The 27,148-nt window shown below is 53.0% G+C and overlaps 10 protein-coding genes across 10 annotated transcripts; 4 read left to right on the top strand and 6 right to left on the bottom strand.

The window, feature by feature from the left end:
* Positions 1-998: 998 nt before the first annotated feature.
* COCMIDRAFT_82918 (uncharacterized protein) lies at positions 999-2,501 on the top strand (the record flags this gene model as incomplete). The annotated part of the gene is made up of 1 exon (XM_007685252.1): positions 999-2,501. One exon carries the CDS (start codon positions 999-1,001, stop codon positions 2,499-2,501), a length of 1,503 nt encoding a protein of 500 aa, XP_007683442.1.
* A 1,009-nt stretch (positions 2,502-3,510) lies between these two features.
* COCMIDRAFT_22373 (uncharacterized protein) lies at positions 3,511-4,239 on the top strand (the record flags this gene model as incomplete). Its single annotated transcript, XM_007685196.1, has 1 exon — positions 3,511-4,239. The coding sequence occupies one exon, from the start codon at positions 3,511-3,513 to the stop codon at positions 4,237-4,239; it is 729 nt and encodes a 242-aa protein (XP_007683386.1).
* Positions 4,240-4,912: 673 nt separating this feature from the next.
* On the bottom strand, positions 4,913-5,890 carry COCMIDRAFT_1231 (uncharacterized protein; the record flags this gene model as incomplete). The annotated part of the gene is made up of 2 exons (XM_007685175.1): positions 4,913-5,400; positions 5,455-5,890. The coding sequence occupies 2 exons, from the start codon at positions 5,888-5,890 to the stop codon at positions 4,913-4,915; spliced, it is 924 nt and encodes a 307-aa protein (XP_007683365.1).
* Positions 5,891-7,260: 1,370 nt separating this feature from the next.
* Positions 7,261-9,379, bottom strand: COCMIDRAFT_32610 (uncharacterized protein; the record flags this gene model as incomplete). The annotated part of the gene is made up of 2 exons (XM_007685222.1): positions 7,261-9,115; positions 9,162-9,379. The coding sequence occupies 2 exons, from the start codon at positions 9,377-9,379 to the stop codon at positions 7,261-7,263; spliced, it is 2,073 nt and encodes a 690-aa protein (XP_007683412.1).
* Positions 9,380-12,789: 3,410 nt separating this feature from the next.
* Positions 12,790-13,344, top strand: COCMIDRAFT_82818 (uncharacterized protein; the record flags this gene model as incomplete). Its single annotated transcript, XM_007685251.1, has 2 exons — positions 12,790-12,997; positions 13,055-13,344. The coding sequence occupies 2 exons, from the start codon at positions 12,790-12,792 to the stop codon at positions 13,342-13,344; spliced, it is 498 nt and encodes a 165-aa protein (XP_007683441.1).
* Positions 13,345-13,995: 651 nt separating this feature from the next.
* COCMIDRAFT_32608 (uncharacterized protein) lies at positions 13,996-14,550 on the bottom strand (the record flags this gene model as incomplete). Its single annotated transcript, XM_007685221.1, has 3 exons — positions 13,996-14,141; positions 14,194-14,253; positions 14,340-14,550. The coding sequence occupies 3 exons, from the start codon at positions 14,548-14,550 to the stop codon at positions 13,996-13,998; spliced, it is 417 nt and encodes a 138-aa protein (XP_007683411.1).
* Positions 14,551-14,977: 427 nt separating this feature from the next.
* On the top strand, positions 14,978-17,282 carry COCMIDRAFT_32607 (uncharacterized protein; the record flags this gene model as incomplete). Its single annotated transcript, XM_007685220.1, has 3 exons — positions 14,978-15,456; positions 15,506-15,951; positions 15,997-17,282. The coding sequence occupies 3 exons, from the start codon at positions 14,978-14,980 to the stop codon at positions 17,280-17,282; spliced, it is 2,211 nt and encodes a 736-aa protein (XP_007683410.1).
* A 352-nt stretch (positions 17,283-17,634) lies between these two features.
* Positions 17,635-18,401, bottom strand: COCMIDRAFT_32606 (uncharacterized protein; the record flags this gene model as incomplete). Its single annotated transcript, XM_007685219.1, has 2 exons — positions 17,635-18,227; positions 18,287-18,401. 2 exons carry the CDS (start codon positions 18,399-18,401, stop codon positions 17,635-17,637), a joined length of 708 nt encoding a protein of 235 aa, XP_007683409.1.
* Positions 18,402-20,644: 2,243 nt separating this feature from the next.
* Positions 20,645-21,336, bottom strand: COCMIDRAFT_22366 (uncharacterized protein; the record flags this gene model as incomplete). The annotated part of the gene is made up of 2 exons (XM_007685195.1): positions 20,645-20,878; positions 20,938-21,336. The coding sequence occupies 2 exons, from the start codon at positions 21,334-21,336 to the stop codon at positions 20,645-20,647; spliced, it is 633 nt and encodes a 210-aa protein (XP_007683385.1).
* A 2,354-nt stretch (positions 21,337-23,690) lies between these two features.
* On the bottom strand, positions 23,691-25,921 carry COCMIDRAFT_82997 (uncharacterized protein; the record flags this gene model as incomplete). The annotated part of the gene is made up of 2 exons (XM_007685250.1): positions 23,691-24,652; positions 24,700-25,921. 2 exons carry the CDS (start codon positions 25,919-25,921, stop codon positions 23,691-23,693), a joined length of 2,184 nt encoding a protein of 727 aa, XP_007683440.1.
* Positions 25,922-27,148: the final 1,227 nt, after the last annotated feature.

The raw sequence follows: 27,148 nt of genomic DNA, 5'->3' as shown, positions 1-27,148 counted from the left end.
GAGCTGTGAGTTTGTAATCAATGACCATCGCGCTAGCCGCCTATTGATCAGGCGGCCACTCGGTTCCGCCCGATTTTTCTCCCTCGATTTACGGCGGTAATCCACCGGCAGATTCATATGCAGCAGCGGCATCGCCCTGGACCCTTGCACACATTGTGAGTAGTAAAAAAAAGGGTAGAAATGATCACTTATACGCCCGCCCCACCGAAGAACTACTGGACAAGTCACAGAGTTTGAGCACATTATTTAGACGCATGTACTACACCTACATAACGCAGGGGAGTGAAGATGAAGGGACTCTTCGAATTGCACATGTCAGTGGACACACTCGAGATGTGGATCGGGTCATTATGACGGCTAGGCAGTGCGTTAGGCCTGTTTTCACACACGCTTCTGGAAAGTAGCCCATTGCTCTGCAGTAGTAAAACGTATTGGTCAACTTGGAGCTGATGCGGGGCTAACGTCGTATATACATACTACTTTTGTATTAGTACGTTGCGCGTGGGAGCAAAGCGCTTGCCACACGGCTGTTACGCTACATGATTATCTAAATTCCCCGAGTTACAAATGTTGGCAAAAGCGCTTAGGCTCAGCAGTGATTCAAAAAAAGTACAGTACGTAGTAGCAAAGAGATGATGGAGTGAGTACGTAGTTTGATTATTCTGGTTGTGGTCAAAACCACATACTGGAAAGCTGCTTTATACGCTTCATGATGTGTTCCTGCAGCATGGGTGCATATGCAGATAATCAAAATGTGTGTTTGCATCTTAGGTCGGACCTTGAAACAATTACAGACACTTGTTCTCTTCAAGTACGTTGGTGTAGGTATGCCGTTACTTGGGTACGTTCCTACACACAACCGAGGACGTCACGTGGCAGCAGGGTTAACGCGTCTGACCGCCTGAGCGCGACTCACTCCCTGGATATTATCGATAAACACTTCTACCATCAACAACAATCCTGACCCCTCCCATGCCGACGAGAAAAGCACAGATGCAATGGCTGCCGCCCCGGACTACAAGAATATCCCGCACTCGCATCGTCTACCCGTAAACCACCGCGAAGTCCAGCGCACCTTCACCAAGCTCTCCCGCCAATCGCTCATATCGCTCGCACTACAATGGCTCAGTAAAAAGAACCGTGACTTCTGCAAGCCCTTTCTTCTGGATGAGCGGACGGAAGAGGATGAAGAGGAGGTATATGAGCCGGCGCAAAGCTATGAGGTACTCCAGGAGATCTACAAGCAGCTGGCTGCACGCAAAGGCGGCAGGAGAGAGGTTCTGGATCGCATACTCGAGGGAGATTGGAGACACGGTATATCCATGTACCAGTTGGCCACAGCAGAGATACAGTACCTGCTCGACCACCCCAATGCCCTGCGCTGGACAGCGAAGCGCCTCACAAAGATACCGAATGCGCGATCACCAGTGACAGACATGGAGGTCACAAACGACTCTGACCACCTTCCCCGATTCCAAGCGCAAACTTTCATGTCAAATCTCGCGAGAGAACTGACACCGCTGATGAAAGCCCACTACCTTATCACACGAATAAAGACATCGCCAATGACAATACTACGGGTCTATATACACGATTCGCCGTACAGCAACGAGGCATCGCTGGCAGTTGAATCGAGTAATACCGACCATGCCAAAGCCGTCTTCTTTGTCTGGCCTAACGGTTCGCCTTTTGTATACTCGTCACTAGCAACACTTACTGGCCAAGTTGTTGGTGACGATGGGCGGCATCTTAGAGAGATTGTACAGCAGGCAATACCCAAAGCCTTTTCCAGACCTTCTGCGCGCTACCAGTTGACCGGAACCAACTTCACAACCAAGTCGCTCGATGCATTATTGACATATCGAGGGCCTGGCAAAAGCAATGCCGCAGCAGGTGGCTGGAGTATCTTTCAGGATCACAGTTTTAGTCAGAATGCTCTAGACTTCATCACTACGCAAAAAGGTGACAAGCACGACAAGCCTTCAGGTGACAAGATCAATGCGGATAAGGCCGTCCCAGGAAGACCCAAAAGACCATTAGACGAAAAGGAACCTCCAGAGTCTAAACGGCGGAAAGAGGTGGCCGCTGGCAGGTTCGGTACCTCGGCACAACCAGACGACGGGCAAGGACTTGAACGAGTCGAAGTTCGGATTGACGATCCGTTCCCAGCTACTTCAAACAATGACGGCAGTGCACAAGTTGACGGCGAAACACCCAATCGCGGAGTTCAAATAGCAAATCGTACACGGCGTGGTCGTCCTTCGCTCCTTGAGAGAACCGACGAAGACCTAGAGGAGATTGGAAATGAAGAAGGATGGGTACCTAATGTGCGGATTACGTTTCAAGGCACCCACGTCTTTGCCGGCATGAGGCAATTAGTCGAAGAAGGCATTGTAGACGGCGAAAAGATGCCTGGTTGGATGACTGGCGAGGCAGGCATCACAATAGGATCAGTGAAAGATGGGCGGATCCGAAGTAAGGATGGTGTCCCGGGCGTTTGACTGAGTCGTAAAAAGTTCAATGCGTGGCGCTCAAAGGTGTTTTGATATTGATATACCCATCCCGCTTTTTTGCTTTCTCCTTGTGTAGAGACCGAGGCAGCGATATTTTTTTTGGATAGCTGAATCTACAAAGGCATCGGCCGTCTCCACTATATCTCCCTCCACCCTGAGCTTGAGTCATCTAGGCTTTTCTTCAGGGTGCCCACATCTCTGGCAAGTTGAGCCTCATGTGGCTTTGCACTCATCCGACCCCGAGCCTCTTGTTTCCCGCCGCACACAAGCCACGTCATTCCGACCCGCTCCGCTTGAGCGTATCTTGGCGTATACGCTCACAAGCCACAGCTAGACCTGTTGGCGGTCTAGCCGGAAAACACGGCAGGCGCAAAAAGTTTGTAAGATACGCGCGTAAAGGCAAAAAACGGCGGGTTGATGTCATTGCTGCAGTTTGAGTTGACGCCTCGCGGCCTTGCATCCATCAGGCCTGTGGGCTGCCCCGGATTGGGTGTGGCGTACTTGTGGCTGGTGCACGGGCTATCGTCCCCAGCAAGGGTTGCGCTGCCGTGTTTTCCGACTCGACCCAGTAAGGCAGATTTGCCAGTATCTTATTGCATACTTGAGGGCCAAAACATGGTCATGTGGTCTCGTGTTGCGGTCTACCCGACTTGATCCAAGCGTTTGCGGCTACGTCTGCTGAACTTGTGGGCAGGGGTTAATGTGGGTTATGGGTGCGGGAGACCGCGTGTGGTTGGGTTAGACAAGGAGGAATGAACGATTACATGTAAGTCATGTACGCTGTGCGGAAACCCGGTGAGTTAAGTGTCTTTTTTTTGCTTGAGTTTCCCCACCCCAAGACGCTTGGATCCGGTAGGGTTTATGCTTCTTGCGTACCATGAAGGACGATACCGCGGCTTGGCGGGTAGGAAAGGATGGTGCATATATAGTTTGCGTGATGCCCTGATATCAGGATATTTTCTTTCCGAGTGAATCATCTCTCACAAGTAATCAATCTATGCCATACTATCCAAAGACTACTAGCATCTACTCTACTTCATCGTCATCAGAAGAAGAACACTACTACATACCTTCTCGAGACCAACGCCATAACTACAACTGGGACACCAACCAACCACACACCCTCATCCCTCAGCTCAACACCGCAACCACCTTTTCCACCAAATCCCCAACATCCCTGCCGATGACAGACTCCTCGCACCACCACCAACCCATCGACGCGCGAGCCCTGCACTCCCGCCTCGCTGTCATCACCAGCAACAACAACAATAGCAACGAAACCACCACCGACCATGGATCCCCCCACCGACGTCTCCGACCCTCCCTTGATAGCACCATCACCACCAACAACACTCTCCCCTTCACCAAATCCTCGACAATCTCCACCTTTGACTCGCACACCTCCACCACCTCCTCGCGCCTCCACGCCTCCCCAAGCAGCAGACTGCACCCGGAGACCGTGGGCATCGCGCCCGGCGACTTCAGCAAGCCAAGAGTGCCCCGGCGAAGCCGCAGATACACCATGGAGAGTAGCACGAGCAGTGGGAGTGCCAGGAGGGAAAGGGAGGAGCCGGCGCAGTTTAAATATTACGGGCGCCATGGCAATCAGTGGCTCTTCAATGATTTTAGTGTTAGCGGGGCGGTGGCAAAAGGGTTTAGGAGGGTGTTTAGGGGGAAAGGGGAGGAAGGGAAGGGGGATTGGTATGAGGATCGGGAGGGGAGGTGAAAGGGAGATTATTGTCAGGGGAGAGATTGGAGAGGTGAAGGCGAGTGGGAGTGGGTATGTAGAGTGTAGTGGGTTTGAAGGCCAATGGGGAGAATCGAGTACAAAACATACGGCTTCTTCTTCTTCTTCTTTTTTTGGGGGGGGCATGTGAAGTGATGTTGAGTGATGTGGTGAATTGAATGATTGATTGTCATCCCCCCCCCCTCCCCAAGAGTGATTTAACTGGGAAATTCAAAGGTTAATAAGTGGATGAAATAATCAAGACGAGGGATGTTGTCAAGTAAAAGATATCATTATGCTTTTTTTTGCATATATAAGTCGGTATATGTCTACAGTAGAGATATGCTCATGCTGGGGTTTGTGTATATGTCATGCTCACATGCAAAATCGCCCATTGTTGCGCCGCACTATGCATTGCCATGTTGGGAAGATTTGCCCAAAGAAAAAAAAACCCCTCTCAACGCCACGCTCGCTATGGAAAGAAAAAGAAACCTATTGTTTTGGAGGTCCGCATTACTGGTCATCATCAACGACCTAGTTGAAAGGATAGCTATGATCTACGCCTGATCTTTTTTTTCGGTGACAATATCCTTGCCCATGTGTCTATTCGTATGGTAGTAATAGTTGTAGGAGAACGGTCGTCTACAATAATGGTTGAGTAGAGAAGAGGACTCTATCCACGCTTCCAGAACTCATATTTCTTCTTTGGTGCTTTTTCGGTTACCGGGACAGCGTCCATCTGGTACGCCTCTTCGTTGCCTCTCTTCTTGCCCTTCTTGACGTCTCGTCTCGACGCGCAACAGCAGCAAAGCCCCGTCTGCACAAGCCATGCGAAAATCGCAAAGGCGCTGGCCACCCACATGAAGGCGAATAGTGTTGTCCCAATCTGAGCACCGATGTTGAGCTCTGACACGCCAGTGATGGTGTTGTGAAAGATGACAAACATGACGGTAGCGATGACCGACGCGACGGTGACGAAGAGGGCGTTGAGGAAGGCAAGAATGGCGACAGGGAGGGTGAGCCAGCGTGTGTAGACGGAGATGGGCATGACGAAGATGAGGACGAAAGAGAGGACAGTGGCGGTGAGGAAGAGACCAAACATCCAATTGGAGACGAGGTGGATCAGGTCCAAGATGTCGTTGATGTTTGCAGGAAGATTGACTAGTGGACATGGTTAGTTCGCAGCCGGACTCGCAACGACGCAGGTCAACTTACTCGACGCTCCCGCAAGCAGCTCGTTACGCAGAATCTCAACGGGGTTGAACCAATATAGGGTCGTCGGCTTGCTGCAAGAGGTTACGCCTTGGCCCTTGTACCCTGAGCAGAAACCCCATAACCCGACCTGGTAGAAATCATGGAGACCCAGCGTTTGCGCGATAGTGTTGATGAGAGCGAAATTGGGCACGCTAGCAGGTACAATTTTACTCAGGTCGAGGCGAATGAAGTACCAGTTTCTAATAACAGGCTTGTTGCGCACGCCGGCGATATTGACAAGGATCAGGAAGATGAAGGTGAGGAAGAGAAAAAAGGAGGTTGCCAGCGCCCATCTTTTGCGCCTGCGAGTTGCGAGCTTGATTTGCTCTTTGCTCAGTTCCGGAACAGGTTCGGCAGGTGTGTTATCCGATGTGCGTTTGCGAGAGAAGAATGGCATGATGGTGGTGGGAAGGGTTGCAGCAGGTGTGGCGGACGGGTGTGGCGCGTGTAGTGGTTGGGTGGTTGATTTGCAAGAGGGGGAGAGAGAGAACCAGAAGCACGACGAAACAATGCAAAGCCCAAAAGATGAGGAATGGGGGAGAATGGTGAAACCAAGCGGTCAAGTATAGCGAAGCCCAATAAGAAGGCCCAAGAGGAAAAACAGGCCAGGACCAGACACCAACCTCATACGCGCGTGCTGCAGCAGCACTGGCGAGTTTTATGGACCCTTTCCGAAGATCTTAAGCCATGACGTATAAGGCGCCAAAAACAGAACTAGACACAGGCGCGAGCCACACAGGCGTCATGGATTGGGGGCTCGACAAGAGAATGGATGCACTGGTCTCGACACGACACGACGTCTGGCTGAAGCACCGGCGTCGACGACTTGTTTAGCACCGTCGTGGCCTTCCCCGGCCGCGTATGCAACTGCTGTGCACACGCGGCTGGCTCCTCCCTGTTGCCCTGGTTCTGGCCCCGAGTAACGTATACTGTACATACGAGTAAACAATAAAACAAGGGCGGCTCTTTTGTGGCTGTGTCTGCAAACAGAGTGCAGTGCAAATAGAGTGTGCAGGTGGCCTGTAAGACTGGCACGGCGCAGAGCCGCGTGCATCGTCAGCCTCGTCTAGGCTGCGCAAGCAGAAGAGTGCCACGACAGGGGCCAGAAACGCTGCCGACCTTGGCCCGCCCCAGTCCAGCGTGGCATTCACTTGGCCAACACAACACATCACTCAGGCCATGGTCGTGTAGTACTCTCGATACACTTCACACATCACTCGATAGTAAGCGACCCCGTGCGGATCCTGGAGAGGAGTTTTTTTTTCAAATACCTCTTGCTTTCCATTCCTCTATATGTTTTGCTCGAATATTTCACACGTCGACACACGGCCTTGGCCACCGTGCTGTCACTCCACCAAGCCACCACGTTGCTCCAACTCTCTCCTCCCCAACTGCTGCTTACAAGAATATAAATTAGACATTGGTAACGCCGGTTCCCTCGCTGAATTGCCCTAGAAAATGAGTATAATCTGCCGGTCTGGCAATGACCGCGATGGAGAAATAGTAAACAAAAGAGGCTTGCATGTCCCTTGTAGCAACAAAGACTGGGAGACGACACTGTGTGGATAGCCAGCGCTCGCTATGTTTGTCCCACGATACCCATCAAAATTGTCATGTACGCCCAAAACGGCATACTGTCCAAGCAAAAAAAGAAACTTGACGTCACAAGCTTTTGGCGTTTGGTACAGGCAACGGGGCCCAAAGCTCTTCCAGCGAGCTGCTCAATGTCAGTCATCAACAATGCCCAGAGGCAACGTCGCCACGTCTTTAGGCACTCTCCACCAGGTTCATCCTGGGCCTTAGTTGCAGAGCAATGTCATCTTTGGTACCCATGATTTCTCGCGGTATCCTGCTGACACGGTTGGCTCCACTGCGCACTGCAAATCGACCAGCAGCAGAGATACCAGAGCGGTTCGAGCGGATAGATCCGGCATCTGAGCCGGCACCGGCAGGATCGCGGATACGGCCAGGTGGAGCAAAGTCAAGGGCAGTAAAGGTACCAGACTTGCGCATGAGATGGGGACTGGGCAGCACTGGGAGCTCATCATAGGAACCGACAAGGGGCGTGTGGGGGCGCACAGACGGGCTGTACGGCCTTGCACCACCAAGAGGACTGTCTGGTCGCATGCCGTTTTGCCTCTCACGGAAAGAGACTGGTGGCGCAAAATCCGCAGCGTCAAACACCATCGAGTTCTCGTTGAGCTTGGCAGGGGTTGGCAGTGACGCGAGAGCAGCAGGTGGAGGCAGAGGCTTCTTCATTGGTGGGGGTAGACGGCCGCTCATTGACGACATACCACGAGGGGGTTGGTATTGCGATGAAGCCATGGAGCCGTTGGACATGTGAGGACCGCGTGGACCCGTAGCGGTGTTGCTACGGAACCGAGGAGGTGCGCGAGGTGGAGGAGTCATGGCACGGCGAGTAATCGGCTCAGCAAACGGCGCGTTGGGCTGGGCAACGACGAAGTTGCCAGTGCGTGGGTCAAACACAGTACCGTCCTGGTATTCAGAACCATAGTCCTCGACGTAATCGGCGTATTGGTGTCCACCAGCGGGTTCGGGCTTGGAGTCGTCAAAGTATTCCTTGTAGAAAGATCGGATACGGTTGGCACGCTCTTCGGGGTTCTCCATAGGGTCATCGGAAGGCATAGGACGCAGGCTCATTGACAGACGGTTGTTGCTGTGACCAAAGTCATCCACTCCGAGGCCAAGGTTCTGGGGACCAGTCGAGTATCGGGGCTTGGGCGCGGCAATGGTTGGCTGATCGCTGTTACGAGGAGAAGGTGGTGTGACTTCGAAACCATCGCCATAGCTAGAAGTGCTGATGATGCTGTGGTGTGTGTTGGCGGTTTCTAGAACAACGGCTTGCGACTGGATACGGGGCAGTGAGGGAATCTCGTTGGTGGTCTGGACAGGTGACTTGTTGACTTGCTTCTCGATGACGGAGGGTTCAGGGATAGAGATGGTCGGGACGTTGGTAGGCTTGGAGGCGACGGGAGTAGCATGTGCAGGGGCGGGAGCAGGAGCAGGAGCAGCAGGCAGGGCTTCAGGTTCATATCGCGGGTTCAACGGACTCAGGGGAATTCCAGCCTCGGGGAACTTGCTGTCTGGTGACCTGGTGCTAATAGGAGACAGAGACTCGCCGCGGACTGGGTTGGATGTCGACATTCTTTGCGCATTCTGGAGGAGACCAGCCTGAAGACCTTCCTTCTTTGTTCCCGAGCTGGAAGCAGTGTACACGGAGTTGGTGTCGCCCTTGTATGGTCCATGGCTTTGGCTGCGGAGGCTCTGGTCATCCCTCAAGAAAGCGACTGGGCCGTAGGGGTCATGGGGGTCGTGCTGCGAGCGCGAAAGCGAGTGGAACGACTCGCGAGAGCCGTGTAGACCAGGGGGTAGGATGTATGGGCTTCCAGTTTCAATGGACAGACCGCGGTCGTGACCTCCAGAGATTTCTTTCTCAGAAACGCTCATTTCAGGGCCACCCTTTTTACCCGCCTTGGGTACGACGCCTTCCATACCCCAATCGTGGGACTTGTATTTGTCTCTCTGATCCTCCTCCCTAAGCTTTTGCTTGTTGCGACGATGTAAGAAGGCGAGTACAACAGCGATGCCAACAACAGGAACACTAGGCATGGTTAGCGGAGTTGGCGGAATGACAGTGTATCACATACACGATAGCTAGTGCGATAGCCAGCATAGGCACTTGGGTTGGCTTTGTGCAGCCGGGTTCGCTGCTGCTTGTGCATTCGATGGTTTCGCGTGCGATGAGAACCGGGTTCGCTCTTTCAATGAGTTTGAGAGTCCGGGTAGCGCCGCTGGCAGGAGAGCCCAAGTGGTGTGTGTTGTCGCGCACATGGTGGAGCATGTGTTGGTGATGTGAGTGCGGCATGGTTGCAAAACCCCTGTCTCATACAATATCGTAACCAGGAATGGCAAGGATGTACCCGAGCGGATGGCGATGCGTGACGGGGCCGCGGACGCGAGGTAGTTTTGTAGATTTAAGAAGTATGTATTAACAACGTAAGGTCGTAAGTCAGTCGTGACTGCTGATCAACGGAGTGTACATGTAATGCTGGTGCGGGTGCGGGTAGGGAGCGAAAGCACGGCAGTAGGCGAAGGCGGTAGCGTAGCGATACGACCAAACGATCTCGAGCCCAAAAAAGAAAAAAAGAATGACTGGGGTAAGATGCAACGGAGCAGCGAGCGTTGGTGTAGAGAGGGAGAGTAGGAGGACTGAAAGAGTGACTGGCCCACGGGGAGGTGAGGTTGAAGGAAAGAAGGCGGATGGGCGCGAAGAGTAGATGAGGCGCCGCACAGGAGCTCGATGGCGGGCGGTGGCATACAGGGAGCCTCATTGGCCCATGTCCCAAGCCGTGCAGGGGACAGGACCTGTTAAGCCGAATAACGAGAGGGACAAGCGCAGGGTTCCTGTTCTAGCGCGGGCCAAGCTGTTTGATGTTGCTAATTGCATGCTACTGTGCTGTCTACACAACCGCTCTCGCGCGGCACGGCTGCTGCCCGCGCTGCCTCTGTCATGGCCGCCTCGTCGCAATCGATAGAGGCCGTCGTGGTACGGGTGGCAGGCCGACTTGTCGCACCGCACACCCCTAAGCGCATCCAGGAGAAAACCGCCGCGACCGTTTGCTCTGGCTGCGTGTTGATCGCTCCCTGCGGCGCCTCTACGCTCGATGCGGTGCTGCTAATGCAGGAACCCTTTTAGACGCCCGTCTTGATTGGCCGGCATGCGAGAACAGCAGATTGGCGACTAGGACTGGCCTTGTCCGCTCCAGACCATACAGCACCACTCGACCCTCGACCCGTCCACAGCCCCCCCTGAACCCCAATTCTGGATCCGCCCTCGCTGTGGATGGCACTGTCTGTCATTGTTGCTTGCACCCATTCAGCGGACGAAATGCTTGCTTACCTTCTCTTTCTCGCTGCCATGGTCCGCTCTGCCGTTCCATTTCTGCTTACCTCTCCGCCGCCGCCGCCACCATCACAACCACAACCACCACCATCCGCCGCCCCCGTGAAAATCCATTCTCCTCCTTTTCTCACGGCCCGGCAGAGCCCACGCCGGCCTAGGCTACGGCGCTCCACGCTCTCTTCATTTCCGCGCAGAAAGCGGCCGGGCGCACAGATACGTACTGCACGACATGTGGTGGAGTCGTCCGCTGCTTTCGGGCTACCCCCGATGCCGCTTATCAGTAGTCCACTCATCAAGATTGTGCCTGCTATTCCACCCGCCTATGTAGTATATTGCAATGCCACCCCCCTTCTGCCCGTTCACAATGACGCGTCCAAGCCCTACCCTCCAGAAGCTTATGTACTGCCAACGACTCATGGCGCCTTTTGCACTACTCGCCTGCGCCAGACGACTGTTGAGGCTGGTGAGCTGCCCAAGGAGCCGCTCATCTCGCTCACCGCCACCCAGGATCGCCGTGCAGCATCCCTTCATATCTGTGAAATTACTTGTTCTCATTCTTTGACAGCTCGCATACTTAGGCTGCTCCCGTTTGATCCGCTCATGGTTCCAGCATAACGAGCCTTCCTTCATCATGGCCCGATTCTTCGCTTGCACCGAGCCTTTCCCATGGGCTGAGGTCATTGTTGATGCTGGGGGACCCTCGCCATCGTCCGCGTATTGGCACAAGCACCAGTACTTATTTACCGCGTCCGTTTATGGCCTCCCCGGGGCTTTTCAATCTGATTTCCCCCCCCCTTCACCACTAGGCCGCCAATGCATTTCGGTGATATACTGCCGCGTGTCTGGCTCTTTCCAATAGCTCATGGCCGTGATAATCTCAGGCATTGTGCGGGTTTCCCGCATCTACGTATCTGTACACCCAACGTTTAAGGTTTATACGACCAACAGGACAGGGCTTTGTATCTTGATATGTATCGTGGGTCGAGGGGTGGTGCATCCAGGCCCTAGGGTGCCACGAGATGAAGCAAAGCCACCTCCTGATTGTCCAAAGGCTTCGAAGTCAGGACATCGCTCTGGTTGTGGGTGGAAACGCTCACCGGCTGCACTGTGCGAGTCGGCTTGGCAAACACCGAATCTTTACATATACGAGCCAATGCGGTGGAATATGAACTTTGATGGCACTAGCTCTTGTATCCATTGTGCGCATGTATGAAGATTGGTTTTATGCCCATGTGTTTGCAACAGCCTCATTGGCATTGACCTACTTGTGAAGCTCTACTGTACTCGCATCGCCAACACAGCAAGCGCTCGACATTCCAAGGCCTCGGTTACAGTTTTCGGTGCAGACGTCTCGTCCCAGCTAAATACGTGCTTATGCCAGTGTTCATGTGGCATATTGTGGGGGTGAATGTCCGGTCATCCGGCCATCCGGTACCGAGTGGCATTGGTCGCGTTGCGAAGTCAGAGACCTGGCATTGTGCATCGTCATGTTCCAAGGGGAGGAGGCAAAATCCGTTTGGAATGATTGGTGCTGCTTCTTACTTATACTCGGTCGACGACAGGACGTGTTCGAGGTGGAACCCCGCCAGCACCTTTCCATTGTGACGTTTACAGACTGACGTTCTGGGCCATGTCGACATTCAACGGTTCCGGTGACTTTGACCCAGAGCCAGAGCCAGACCCTGTGCCTGCGGCCAGCCCTGCTTTGCATTGGCCCCGAATTATTTGCGTGGGCAGCGGCCACGATGGCACCCCACCGATGAATCTTTTTGGCCCTGACAGCGCTTCGGCAAGGTGTTCTCGCAGCGCTATTGCGTGCAGCGCAAGCGTGCCAAGTGCGCAGGCTAGAAGATGCGCTGCTGCCATGAATATGCAACGTGACCTAGATCAAGGTGTGGGCTCGTGTGGACTCCGGTTGGCGTGCATGCTGCACTCTCGTGGAGAAGACGATGGGAGGGTGACGCGGGCGATCGTGGGCCAATCCCCGGATGCGCAGAGGGAAGGATGAGCCGAAAAAGGTGCCGATTGCTAATGACGCACCAACCAGCCTTCTACCATCACGAGGCAAATCATCGTCAGCCAGCGAAGACGTACATGCACACGACCTTGACCTGGTACCGATAATACCAAACCACACCCCTTCCTTCTTTACTCGTCGCCTCATCCCTGGATCTCATCGCCGATTCTTTGCTCAAATATCAACCTTGGACCCCGTCAGCCCTTCATCCTCAACACGCCAATTCACGATTCCTTTTGGTCCCTGCGTAGCTCCATAACAACCACCCCGCCTGCTGCCCGCAACACCGCTTCTTCGAGGGTCCCGTTCCCTGAATTCACTTTCAACTCAACCCAACATTGCGCACTTCGACAACATGGCCGCCCACCAACGTACTACGTCACCACGTACTGTGACACCAAGCGCCGGAAGTAGGACAATACAGATCCGTCCTGCGCCTGTCCTGCGCCTGTCTGCTCCATCAGGCGTGCTCCGTCTGCGAGCAGAGCCCACCGAGCGACGACATATCCAGTGGGCAGAGGACGTGGTTGACAACGAAGGCATGGGCAAGAAGTCGTCCAAAGGTACTGCAAGCTGCGCCACGTCATTTTGCTGCTAGACCCGCTAACACCTGAACAAAGTCTGTTGCATCTATCACAAACCTCGCGCTGTGGATGAGTCTTCCGACGACGACTCTTCAGATTCCTCTTCATCAGACTCGGACTCAGATTCCGAACCTGACAACAGTACCGCCAGGCCCGCCGGCAGGATTGGTGCCGCGCGGGGAAGGCGGCCGCACCAGCACGACCACGACGGATGCGCAGAAAATCACGGATGTAATGAGGGCTCGGGCCAGCCACAAAAAACAAAGAGGCAGCGGAGGAAGCCCAGCCCGAATGCTTACGAGAAGATGCCGAAGCAGAAGAAGTAGATGGTTACAGCGCCTCAATTGATGCGCTCACGGTGCTGCACCTGGCTTCGGCGCATACGAACTGAACACGATTTTCATTGTTTTATGTGGGGTTTGTTTTCGCGTGGAGTTTTTGGCATGTCCGATCGGTACAATTTGATTGAGACTGCGTTATTGCATAGCATGGGATACTGGACTTGGAAGTCTGTAAAACTTTGGATGCTAGATTGTAGATGCATCAGGGCGTTATGTAACAAGGCCTATATTTGCCAATGAATTTCCAGCACTTTAGAATCTCACATGTAAACTCGCAAACAATTCACAGGAGCTTGTGTTTCAGGCCTCCACCATTCCTGCTTCTTCCTTTTTCCTACCTTGGCGGTGACGTCCTTTTTGGCCCTTTACGCATGTCAGGTCCCGTGACTTAGCTCGCTTCCAGCATACCAGCGGGAAAAGCAATCTCAATGGATGTTGGGCTCGACTGCATATGCACGTATTGGAACATTGCTCGACCACCCTCGTATGCTGTGTTCCGCGAATCGGACATCAGTCTCATCTCGAGTCCGATCGTGCACTCATGCCTCATCACACCTCCTTTCACATCCTTCACACCACATCCTTTAGCGCAGAAGAGACGCCATGCCAGCACATTTCTACATCCCGTACGCGGATTCACTCTTCTGCATTTGCTGCGTTGGCTTGCTCAATTACCGTGGGCGCGTGCTGAGTGGGAATGCGAACAAGTGTCTGCGGCAGAGGTGGTCCATCTTCCGATTTCTTTTCTACTTCCTCTTCATCCTTTGGCTTTGGCAGTTTTGCTGTAACTCGTCAGACCAAGTATAGAATCATTCATACGACATGATGACTTACTTGACGCCATATTGATAGCTCTCAATACGTTGTGCCAATTCGAGAGTACTGCTGCAACCGCTGCGCCTCGATGTCAGCCTGACTTCTCCATGATGTTTTTCCCTTGCCGGCGTGTGCAAATCTGTCCAAGGACAATTTGAACATACCTTCTGTACCATCAGACAGTGTCGAGAGCTTGTCAGCTAGCATCTGCATTTGGTCCGCGAGTCCTCCACTAAGAGCTTGCAGGTCTTTTAGGTTCGCAAGCTCAGCTTTCTTTTCCGCGATACGGGCGAGTAAGACCGGCGATTGTTGCTGTGAGCCGCCCAAAGATTGGTTACGCAGGTGCGAAGGGAGAGGACGTCCAAAATTCGACATTTTCTCAGGGAATCAGGTACGATTCTTTGTGCAATGGTGTTTTGACGATTTTTGTTGGTGCGAAAAGTGTGCAGATGTTGTTACAGTGTGGGGTTTCTGATGCGCAGATATATGAGATTCTCTTCTTCGATCGTAGTTAATGGCGGAAATTCTACCAAAGTATGTCTGGACTCTTTCACAAGTCTCACTGTCGTCGACGTTGCGTTGCTTGTATGTAGAGGCGCCGTTGCCCCTCTAGTCATGTGATCATGTTTTCGTCTTGCCAATTTCGGTTTAGATCCTGTTGCTGTGGGCCCGCTGCTCGAGTTGTCAACAAACAGTATGACGAACTGGCAGCCACGACTCACGACGTACAGCATCCCACCCACCACGACGACGCGATTGTCCCCTAATAGTATAATTACCATCGAAATACCTATCTGCGCAAATGGCGCGACTCAACGAGCCGCCGATAGCAAATCAGCCATCGGCGGAAACCATCGAAGCCGTAAAACGACGCTTTCTCAGACAGAACCGCGAACTGGCAAAGACAAACTCGACCCAATCCATACGCATCCGCAGCCTCGAGAATGATTGCTCGCGACTCCTCGCTGAAAATCTGGCACTGCGCGAGCAGGTGCTCAGCCTTCATAATACCGTCGAGTCGCGTCCAGCTTTCGACCACATTGATGCTGTCAAGCTGCAGCTTGAATCGAAGCTACAGGAACTTGGAGGCTTGGTAGCAAGCCTAACACAGAATAAGAACGGACGCGAAAAAGATGCAGGTAGGCGAAAAAGCCAGCTGCTAGCAAAGAGGAGAAGTGGAGAGGAAAGACAGTGGAGGAGTGGGTTGGGGCTACAAGAAGTCGAGAATGCAATGCTGCCTACAATCACGGAGGACAAATTTTATCCTCGAAGAACCATGGGGTATGTAGATGTTATGTATCTGCACATTGGGTTTTACTAACGTGTGTAGTGCGGACGAGCTTCAGCAAGTGCTGGAAGACCCTGATAGCCAATCGCCAGATATTGGCCCACCCCCAATTTCGCGGTTCGAGAGCGAGGATCCTATTGGGTTTGATCCCAGCCCAGTTGCAGAAGAGCCGCAAGAAGAGACAGCCGAAGATGGCGAGCCGTCGCTTTCGGTCAATCTCGAGACGCGTAAGAAGCGACGAGAGAGTGGGCCAAAGCTCAGCATACGCCGTGTATCCGTATTTGAGTCTCCAGAAGAAACTGAAGAAGCACCTGCGAAGCCTGTACGTACGGGAGCTAAGCGCAAGTTCAGTGTTCAGGAAGATGAGGATACAAATCAAGCCAAGAGCGATGCCTTTCGGTTTTCTCGTCGGAATGCCGCAGAAACTGAGACATCCAACGAAGAACCGAGACTCCCCGCCTTGGATCGCCTTCCAGTCCTTTCAGCCAGTAAGCACAGTGCTATTCTTTTTATGAGCAAAGCTAATGTCATAGAACCTGTCAACACCGACCCAGTCGTATCGCCGAAAAAACAACGCTCTTCAGCCCAAGAAAAACCAGGAAAGTTGGAGAAGCCAACCGCAAAAGCTCGTAGCCGCCCTCGCTTGAACATTACCCGGAATACCACGCCAGACCTCCCTTCTATACCCCTACCAGAGCCCGTCCCTATGGCTGATATCATTTTGGACTCCTTACCCCCTAAGACTCCAGCTGCGGATGCCATTATTTCTCCACCATCAACCGAACCCTCGACCCAAAGACCGGAAAACAAAGATACGCCACCACCGGGCGATCTATCCTCAGCCGATCAAACTGGGCAAGCTGGGCGACCGGGGCGACGAGCACGTCCCCAAGTTAGCTATAAAGAGCCCAGCCTCAATGTGAAGATGCGACGCCCAGATGCAAAGCTTGTTGATGCAGTGGTGGATCGGCGGACAAGTGTCGAATCTCACAACCCACCTTCGACGGTTGTCAAGCGTGAAGCCAACGGGGAGATTGCCTGGAAACCCGTGTCCGCAGTATCTGGAAGAGCAGCTGAGGAAGAGGCTGAGGCGGGGAGCCCGCTAAGACAAAAACTGGATAGAAGAGACCAGGATTCGAAAGCATCAGCTGAGCCAGAAGAACAATCAGCTACCTCAAAAGCGATATCCGCGCTCATCAACGAAACAAGCACTGCCAAAAGAAAAATGGCTTCTGCCGCTCCAAAATCTGCCACAGAGTCAACTGCAGCCAAAACTGAAGATGCTCCTGTTTCAGCAGACACGATTGCGGTAAAGACAGAGTCACAGCAGAAGGACAGTCTGGCCGTTTTCGATTTTACGGACTCTCCACCTGCTGAAGCTGCAACTAGTCAGCGCACACGTGTCAATGAAGCCGCCAAAGCGGCCCGAAATGCGCGTCGCCATTCCGCTATGCCCGCACCAGGAGCTTCATCGGCGTCTGAGGAGCGAAGAGTAGAGAGGGAAAAGACGGAAGGTGCACTTCCTTCGCTGCACAAGCGTACTGGAAGCGGGCCTACAAAAAGTAGCAGCACTTCAAGCCTTGCAAGAAGTTCCAGTACTAACGGTATGGCCAGGAGTACATCGAGTGCTCGAGCGATAGACATCAAGGACAAGAAGCTCGCTGCTGCAAGTGGACTCCCCGACAGCGCTGGCATTAATGGCACCAAGACAAGGGGTGATGATGATGCCGCCGAATCAAAAGTGCGAGACAGGGAAAGGGAGACGAGTGCACTACGGGCTGAGAGGGCCGCCAGCAGGAGGAAGAGTATGATGCTTTAATGACCAAAAAGAAGTCAGCAATGTAATTTGCAGGCATCAAATGTGTTATTTGGGTTACCAGAAATGGCGTTGGCTACGGTCTGATCTTAGACTTGGATGATGGCGTTTCTTCTTCTTCTTTTTCCTTGCGCATATGATACCTAGACCTCCCCTGTCATGTCATGTCGGGATGTTGGTCGCTCGTTTCTTGGCAGCGTGTATATCATTTTATTTTCTATTCTCTTGGAAAAGCTATTACGAGGGTTTTCTCTCTGTTTGAGGGGATCTTTTGGTCATGAATATACAATTGCGTTATGGGGTATCTCTGATTATCATGATGAAGGATGTCCAGATTTTGCCTGAAATTTTTCTTTCATTTGACTTTGGATTGTCCAGCAGCTTTGTTGTTCAGCTCCTCCAGCGCATCCATATCAATGATGCGTAACTCTGTTCTCGCCCATAACACCACGAAGCAAATCAGACCGGGTAAGAAGCCTCCGCCCACCATGAACCCCTGGCTCCAATCTCGTTCTACCCAGACCTCACTTAACGCGAGAATTCCACACAAGGCACGATTCACCGTAATGATATTCTCGGCAATCGCATCCGCCGTGGTCTCGGAAATATACGGCACAGGCCTCCTCACGCTTTTTTCCGTCGTCTTCTCCCAGCTAGGCGTCTTGTCGTAAATCCCGATTCTGGGTTTGTTGTTCTTCGTTTTGCGCGCAGACGCCGCGTCGTCGATTATCGCGCCCTTGTTGGGTGGGAGTGGGAGGAAGTACAGTATGTATGCTGAGGCGAGGAAACTTGCTATCGCGGCGATGCTGGGGAGGAATGTGGAGAGGGAGAAGAGGCGGGGGATGTAGAGCAGGATGGGGAGGAGGGGGAGGACGAGTAGGAAGAGCGTGTATTTGTGGGTTGTGGATGTATCGTGTGCGGTTAGGGTTTGGAGGAGGGCTGCGCGGTCTGTTGTTTGGTTTATAGTTAGTACGTGGGTTTGGGGTGGGTGGGTAGGAAAGAAGTGCCTTGCTCGTCCATTCCTGCTTCTACGGCATCTTCGTCGTCGGATTCGGAGGGGTACTTGAATGTTTTGCGGAGACGTTGCGTTGCGGCGGTTTCGGCGCCTCGGAGCTTTTCCATGTTTTTTATTGTGGCATGTACGGTATTATGGAGCGGGTTTTGGGTTGGAAGAAGAGAAGAAGTAAGTAGCGCCTTAAATGCTCGGCAGGAAGGAATACGGTGTGGAGTGCGAAGCGGAATGTGCAATGTGGCAGTTATGCGCAAGGCACCAGTTGTTTGATTGTTTGACCCTCGGACGAAGCGAATGACGTTTGTGTGGAGGTGGGAACTGGGGATTCCAGACCCTACAATTAGCGCCAGGCGGCTATTGAGAATTGCAGTAAGATTAGCGGTGCCCTTTTTTTTTGCTTTGCGGGGTTCAGAAGGTTATTCTATGGGATTGTTGATCTTGCATTCCCCGATCGAATTATGTGATAGGTTGTTGGCTAGTAGTAGGGCCCTTTCGTCCGAAGCTAGCTCTTACAGACGCAATGCTCCGACTACTATTATACCCCACTATAGCCGCGCGCATCTTTAGTGCCAGGCTAGGTACTCGTTGGTGTCGAGTTGCGACGAGAAATACTGACTTTCAGCATCCATCTCTTATATTCATTGTTCAAATTTCGCTCGCCTCTGCTGCATCTTTTCTTATACCGCCATGAGGTATGAGGATCAACCAAGTTCAATTACGATATAGCATAAATCTCTTTCCTACTCTTAAGCACACCATGAAATATTTCAATGGATTCGTAGTACTGAGAGGTTTTGAAAACAGCAGAAGAGTAATATATCATTGTACAAGTCGATGGCTCTTTATACTTGCCACACACGGACCATTCCCATCCTTGTTTTGGTCCGATCACATACCACAAACTGAATTACTCCATCCAGCCAACACCGACCCCCATCACTCAACTCCACTCATTCTTCACGATGCGGCCTTTCCATTTACACTAGCTACGTAATTCTGTCCTTCTCCTATCACTTCACTTAGCAATCTCCCCTTGCACACTCTGACAACACACACACACAATCTCTTCCTACGGACTCCTCTTCCCCCTTCCCCAATTCATCCCTCATCTCCACCTCCTCAAAACAAGCAATCCCCGCCGAATCCTCCCTTCGGCCAGTTTCTTGTTTGTCAAGAAAAGCGGTTATCCACATCGGGCTCCGCTGTCGGGGCGTTTCTGACATTATCCCGATAATAATATCGCCATCGGCAAGTTTCTCCAAATATACACTAAACACTGCCAATTCTAGCACCGTGAAACCCGGAATTGGGCCGAATGAAGACGAATACCGCGATTCTCGACGTGTCAATGTGATGTTGTGTGATTTTGGGGATACGCCGAACGATTTGGGGGGGGGGGGGTGGATGTAGAAGGGCCGTAAGAGGAGAGAAAGAGAGAAAGAGAGAGAGGTAAAAGGGAAAGTTCCGTTAAAATTTTTGAGTGATAAGAAAAAAAACTTGCACACATTCGTAACAGTGTTATCATCTCCATGTGCTCTTTTTACCCTCCCCTTCCGATAAAAGACCAATTCCTCATACTCAATCGGGTATACCCCCGTTCAAACGCTTTACCACTCAAAGCTTCACTTGACAATCCCAATTGCCGGAATAGTCCAATGGGGCAAGGAATAACCAGACAATCTCTCCCCTGAGTCAAAAAACAAAAAAAACAAGACAAAAAATCTTTCAACCTGACTTTCAGTTATTTTTCGGACTCCGATTCCTGGACTTCTGAATCCTTCCGGACCATGAACAACTCACTCGTCCAGGAACACGGGGAGCCCTGTGTTTACGCCATCGGTTAAGATGAGTTTTCTTCTTCTTCTTCTTCTTCTTCTTTTTGCATCTGCTACATACTCCAGGAGTGTTCCTTGTTATGAGGACAAGGGACCATACAACAAACACTTACATTAGTCAAGTAAACATAAAGTCGACACGTCACGTACGAACACGTCAGACAAGACTTGCGTACAATTCGTCAGAGAGAGATTGTGTCGAAACAAAAACAGTAATTCAATTAAAGTAGTAGTAATGTCGTGATCTCATATGCCCGAGCACTTCGCGCCAGATCCGTTTGTAAAAAAAAACTCTTGCTCCCATGCCCATGCCCATTCCCTTCCTCCCAAAAGCGGGGCAATTCCTTCGTACTTTCACCCGCGTAAAAGTCAAAGCGTGTCATGCACACACACATACATACATACATGCACATACTCAGTTGTTGTTTTTGAAAATGTCGTAGTAGTATCAAGTGAACCCCCCAAAAAAAGAGAAGCAATTTTTATGTGTGTGCATGTCAAACCTCCCCCGCCTACGCTTAAGCCCTGGTGGAACCACGTTTAGGACCCATGATGTCGTCTACAAGGTCATTCCAAATTTGCCTGGCCATGCCCTCGCCTTCCTGGCGGGTAGCTGAGAATTTGCTGGCGACGGTGTTGGCGATGCTCTGGTAGCCAAATGAGTTGTTGTCGGTGGTGTCGGACATGGCCGAGGGAGAGTGGATGTGAGTGCCGTCACTGCCGACGGCGTAGATGGTGGGCTGCATGGGGACCTACATGTATCTCAAGTTAGTTTATATGTTCCGTGTGCTTAGATAAGGATTCAACGTACCACACCCTCGCTCTCGGCAGAGTGGCCCTGGACGTCAGCCCATGGCAAGATGGGCACCCTGATGCCCAGAGGCGCGCTCCTGGTTTCCGGGTCGAAGCCGGGAATGTAGGCAAAGTCTAGGGTGCTGCTGTCGCCAACGGCCTTCCTACTCCTGGAGGTGTTGAAGCGGCGGACGTTGTTGCCCGTCTCGGGGGCTTCGGACACAGCGGCGGATTGCTCACCAGAGAGACGAATTGGACCGCGAGAGCGATTTGAGCCGTATGGCTTGTCGGTTGTGAGGGAGGAAGATGATGTCGAGCCAGTCATGGACAATTGTCGGACTGTAAGGCGGGGTCCAAGAAGGCGGGGACCCGCAGCAAGAGCGCTGAGGGCGCGGATGCTAGGTTTTGATGCGGCCATTGTGAGGTAATGTGAGGTGATGTGGTGTGGTATGGTGTTGGAAGAAGAGGAGGGAGGCAGTAGGAAGGGCAGCGCAATTGAGAGCGAAGCAGCAGATATAGTGATTGGTAAGAGCGGAAAGAGGACGGTTTGGTCGTAGCCCAGAGACTAGATTGGGAAGAGATAAGGTTGGGGGTGGGATTGGTAAACGTCAGCACGTCCCGGAGTTTCTCGGAGTATGCAAGTGCTATCAGGCTATCCGGCAGGAAGGTACAGACAGGCAGGCAGGCAGGCAGGTGTTGATAGGTAGGATGGCAATGACAGCTGAGAGGGTAGTCGCGATGGGTGAGGGGAAGCTGGCCCTTTAACCCGGGCAGCCTCGCCCCAAGTCGCCTCACATGGTCAGCTTCTCTTGGCCCAGAGGTTCTGGATTGCCCTGCTCTGCACAGGGCGGTCAGTGTGTTGGTCGGGCGACTCAGTACAGCCCCCTCAGTTTGTTCACTTCATAACGAGACGAGTGGAGTGTTCGGGGATGTAGCGACGGACTCCGAGGCGCGTCTTGTATGGGCTGCATGGCGAGTGGAGCTGAGCGGTACGGGCTAGAGCGCAAGCGGCATAAGGGCGCTCCCGAGCCAATGGGCGCGCCCCACTATAGTATGCGCAGCACGTCTCCCCGCACTTTTTTGGGCTTGCAGCGAACGCGTGCTTCTCACGAACCATCTCAGGTCACCGCCATGTCATCTGAGTCTCTGTTTCGTATCAAAAGTGAGGGGGTGGCCAAACCCTTCAAAACACCCAAGACGCGGACCTGCGTCCGCTATGCCGTTTGTCTTGTCGCCTCATCATGGCGCTCTGAAAATGTCGGTGTAGGGCCTTGCTCGACGCACAGTCAACAGGGGGGATCGCCATAGGCCTAGCGATGTCGGCTCCTTCCCGCAACCATGCACAGTGCAGAGTGTGAGTGTACAACTTGTGCCTCTACCATCGGCTCTCCACCTAGTCGACACAAGCCTTGTGTGACACTTTGGCGCGCAAATGAGGCGTGCAGTTGCACCTCACCACCAGCCTATCGCAGCACCCCACCAAGACGTTCGACAGCGGTCATTCTTTCGGCGCTTCTGACCGGCCTGATCATGACGGCAGCATGATGGTATCTTGCATGCTTGCGTGTCGTCTTTCTGTAGCTACATGTACTTGCGTCTTGCCTGCTGGCTATTGGGTCTTTGTTGGGACCATGGCATCAAAGGGCTCTACTCCGGCCGCACTACGTTGCACAGGGCGTCTGCACAGACTGTTCCTGTCGACCAACATTTTCTGCATTTCTTACAAGGTCGCAAGCTCTGCCCAAATAAGTAAAGTGAGGCTGGTCAACATGAATAGCACGTCCCACTGCCCTGACTAACCCACGCATGCCCCACCACAAGCGCCCACCCACCATCAACCCCGCCAAGTTGCACCTTGTACCAGTATTTCTGATACAATTTCACCAAGGTCAATAACGGTACTGCCCAGAAATTTGCCATCAAATCAGATGAAGAGCATCGGCCTGATGGTCTAGTGGTATGATTGTCGCTTCGTAAGCTTGCCCCGCCGCCACCAACACCCAGCCAACACCGTCCTAACAACTATCTAGGGGTTTCTCTACCTGGATACAGTGTATCTGTTATGTGACAGGCCCCGGGTTCGAATCCCGGTCAGGCCCTTTGCATCCTTTTTGCCTTTTTTTTCCATCGATGATGGTGATGGTGATGCTTCTGCTATGGCTTCGCGTATACGATTGGCATCTTCTTCTTTTGTGTGTGTGTGGCGGAGGAGGTATAGCACTGCCTTTCATTTTGCTTGGCTTACCGGGGCGCTGTTGATGTCACAAGTGAACATATTTTTTGTTATAGTCACATCGAGGAGAAGCAACATGACGAGTGAAGATCAAGGATATATTTTCTACTTTTTTTTTCTACGCCCCAGCAAGCCACAGGCAACATCCTTTGTTCGCTCATTGTCTATGACTGTTTGCAGCTAAGATGTCACATTTACTAAGGGGTACAGTGCAAACAAACGCCCAAAGGTACATTTCGTATGTGGTATCTGTAATCATCTAGAGATAGAAGAAGCAAAAAACAACATCCTCTCCACATCGCCTTAGGTAAAACTCCGAGATGTTGTTCAATCCCAAGCCCAAGAGGGGTATAAGTGAACCCTGCTTTCGCGCCATGAAGCAATGAAAGTGGTATATAGGCGCAGTACATACAAGGAAGCGACAGAACAGGCGGTAACGCAACAGGAAAAATTTAGGTCATAAACGCGTGAGAAACGGTGTCCAAGCAATCCACCCTGAAAGGAGGAAAGTGTGCAAGAAGTCGTAGAGTTGAAAAAGATCATCGGCCGTCGTAAGAGTCGCTCACCCACCCATTGTTGTTGCCTGCATACATGGGCTGTTGATTACTCTGCTGAAAGTCGTTTTCCTCCTCAAAATATTCTCCTCCACTCGAAGCATCGAAGCTGCTGCGCCCGCTAATGTCACCATCTTCATCAGGCGGCCCCGCAGGAAGCTGATCCCACTGAATACCTGCAAGCGCGGGGTACTGCGCCAGAAGAGCGGCAGGCAAGAATGGCTGGGGCGCCTGCATGCTGCCAGCCTGGGGGAACGGCTCAAAGCCAGGCTGTCCAGGCATCATACTGTTGAAGTTTTGAGCGGGCATCGATGCAAACATGCCATTGCCATTGTTTATCTGCTGATTTTGGCCGTTCCATTCACCCTTCTCACGTGCTTCTTCTTCCAGCAAAGGCCGGATACAAACACGACCTGCTTCGGACCGGAAGTGCCGACCAAGAGCGTCTGCGCGGGCGAAGCGCCTGCCGCAGCCCCAGCTGTTGCCGTCCTTGAGGTTACCACGGCAAACAAACTTCTTCTCTCCAGAGTGGAGACCCTCGTGTCTCTTCCGGTCATGTTGGCGCGCAAACGCCTTGCCGCAAACACTGCAAACGAAAGGGCGCTCGTCTGTATGTGTACGTAGATGCGATCGGAGATTGTACGCTCGTGTAAAGCGCTTCGGGCACAGAGTGCACTGAAACGTTGCTGGGTGCTTTTGCGTACGCTTTGGGTTCGAGCCATCGGCTGGCGCGGGCCGTGTGGGGTCCGCAAGGTCTAAGATGTAGTCGCGATTGGGCATGCTCGATGTGGACGATCGGCGGGACGACTTTCCAGAGGGTGAAGGAGAACGAGACTTTGCAGCATTGGGAGAAAGTGATCGATGAACGCCCGATCCGGGAGTAGAAGCGCGCGAGCTGACGCTGCTAAAAGGGTCAGATTTGGCACGAGACCTGTTCCGACTGCGTGCTGTCTTGGTGTTAGCATAGCTCATACAATGCAATTAAGCTGCTTACATCGGTCGGGTGGACTCAATGCATCCAACTGGGGTTCAGCCTTTGGTGGCTCGAAGCTTGCTTGTCGCGAGGGTGGTGCGAAATCAATGTTGATTTCTGGTGGTGACATTGCATCGGCTTGGCCAAATTCAGGCATAGGCTGGTTCAGCGATGGGAATGGCTCCGAGTTCTGGCCAGAGAAGCCATTCACGCCTTGAGGCGCATAGGGGTTCATGCTCCGGTTGAGGCCAAACGTATCAGGCTGGAACTGTGGCAGAGCCTGTTGATTCTGTGGCAGCAGACGAGGCGAGATGTTGGGCGTGTTTGAGGCGCTGATGTGCGCATTGCTGTTGTTCAGGTTGAATCGGTCAAATCCAGGAACGGGGTCCTGAAATAGCTGCGGGTCGTGTTGCGCGTGAAGGAGAGGTGACGGCTGGTCATTGTCGAAGCTATCATGCTGGTGCAAGTACGGCGAGTTGTGCGCCGAGGATGCGACGTCTGAATAGCCAGCGTCACTGCCTCCTCTGGACCTGGGTCCCCCGAAGCTTGCATTCGCCATCTGACCCCATTCTGAAGTTTGCCCGTAAGCCGCGCTAGGGTCAAGCGACGTGTGTCGCGAGTGCCCTGGGGATCGGAATGCGCCGTGAGCCATGTTGGGCGAAGCGTGCGGGCTTGAGCCTTGGTGGTTGTTCATGTTGGGAAGAAGATGGGGTGGTGTCGGCGCGTTGTGCGGTGCGGCTGCCATCTGATGCATGAGATCGGAAGGGTTGACGGACTGGTTCTGCTGCGACTGCGTGTCGAGTATGTGGGGATCAAGCGTCTGGCCAAGGTACGAAGACAAGGACGGGTTTTGCCCAAGTTCGTTTGTCTGAAAGAAGCTGTTGAAGTCGGCGTTGTTTGTGTTTGCTAGATCGAGGGGGTCAGGCGAGATGTTGTTATTGCTGCCTTGGGGGCCAAAATGCGGTGTGTTGTTTTGCGAGAGACTCTGCGAGGCCTGCAGGAAGCCTGGGTCGGAAAAGGCGGTTTGGTGGGAGAAGGACTGGCCCTGGCTTGCAGTGAGGAACTGTGGGTTGTTCAACCCCGCGCTTGTGACGGCGTAGGAGGAAGGGCCCTGGATGGCGTCGAAGCCCAAGACGGCGTTGAGCTGGTGCTGGAATGGCGGCTGTGAGGCGGGTGAGGGGGAGTGGTCCTTATGAGCATGCTGGCCAGCCGAGGGGGAGCGCCCCCGCTGCTGGATGTCCATGATGTAGGTATTCGCGTTCCTAACAATAGGTGGGATGTGGAGGGAGTGAGCCCTGAAAGCCGCGCTTGGGCCCGCGTGGAGAAGTCAACGACACCAAGAAACAGGCACGAACGCTGAATGGTCCAAAGTCCGCCAGGAACGCGCAATGTACTCTCTTGACTGGCTTGACAGCTGGGGCTGGTGAGTGTGAAGGAGGCGCAGTGTTGTCGTCGGTCGCAGACACAGCCCACCTCACGAAGAGCAACGCCGCTCGAAGCGGTCTAGTCTGCTATTATTAGCCCCGCGATGCAAATCCCACTGCAAGAGTTCTCTGCTCAGTTCCCGCGTTTCAGTCGCTCGAGCAGTGAAACGGCCAGGCTGGGTGGTGAGTTATGCGCTGTCCTCGACGACGTTGCGTGGACCCTGGAAAAGAGGAGGAAGAGGAGGAGGTGGTTTGCTTGCCGTGGTCTTGTGCCGATACGAGGAACGCGAGAGAGGGAGAGAAAGCATGCGCACGCACAAGGACAAGAGACGCCAGCGGAAGATGGCTGGTATGGCGGGAACGACAGCGGGCTGATCTGGCAGCGCCGTTGGAGTGGGAGCTGAGCTGAGCTGACCGCTACCCGACCGCTGTGACGTTTTGCAGAATCACAGTGCTAGATGCTCCGACCGCCCCAACCTTATACACCTAGGTCGCTTCTGGCCTACCATGCATCTGCGCAGTACTTGTAAATGGCGGGTGTGAGTTTGGGCGGGCACCTCACTTGGCCCACGCTCCAACCAGCTGCAGCGAGTGGCCACAGTCACAATTGCAGACGACCAGTATCGCCGAACCGCAATGAAACGGTCGGCATCGACCTGACCGGCGGCAGAGTTGCACGTGCAAGAGGGCAGATTTGATTTCACGGGTCGCGCTACTTCTTGGCAGAGGGCGTCCAGGGCCGGTGGGTGATCCTTTGTGCACTGCCTCGCTTCCACACATGTCGCAAGGCACTCCCCCAAGGCTGATTACCACGTCCCCACCATGATACGTACATGCACCACGCCCTTATGCCCTTTCTGGACAACTATGTGCAACACAACCTCCCTTCTGCAGCGATATTTATAGCATTCGTCCTTCGGGCCATTATTTCTTGGTCTGGTGCGTGTGCACACGTAATGTCCTCTCCATGTGCTGCTGCATCTACTACACAATTACATGGCAACAACGCGCCAGGGTCCGACGACCCCCAAGTCTCGGTGCTATTG

Source organism: Bipolaris oryzae (assembly GCF_000523455.1).
Source record: "Bipolaris oryzae ATCC 44560 unplaced genomic scaffold scaffold_8, whole genome shotgun sequence".
Lineage (NCBI taxonomy): Eukaryota > Fungi > Ascomycota > Dothideomycetes > Pleosporales > Pleosporaceae > Bipolaris > Bipolaris oryzae.
The sequence above is the reverse complement of the archived record's forward strand: the minus strand, read 5'-3'. Positions and strand labels throughout refer to the sequence as shown.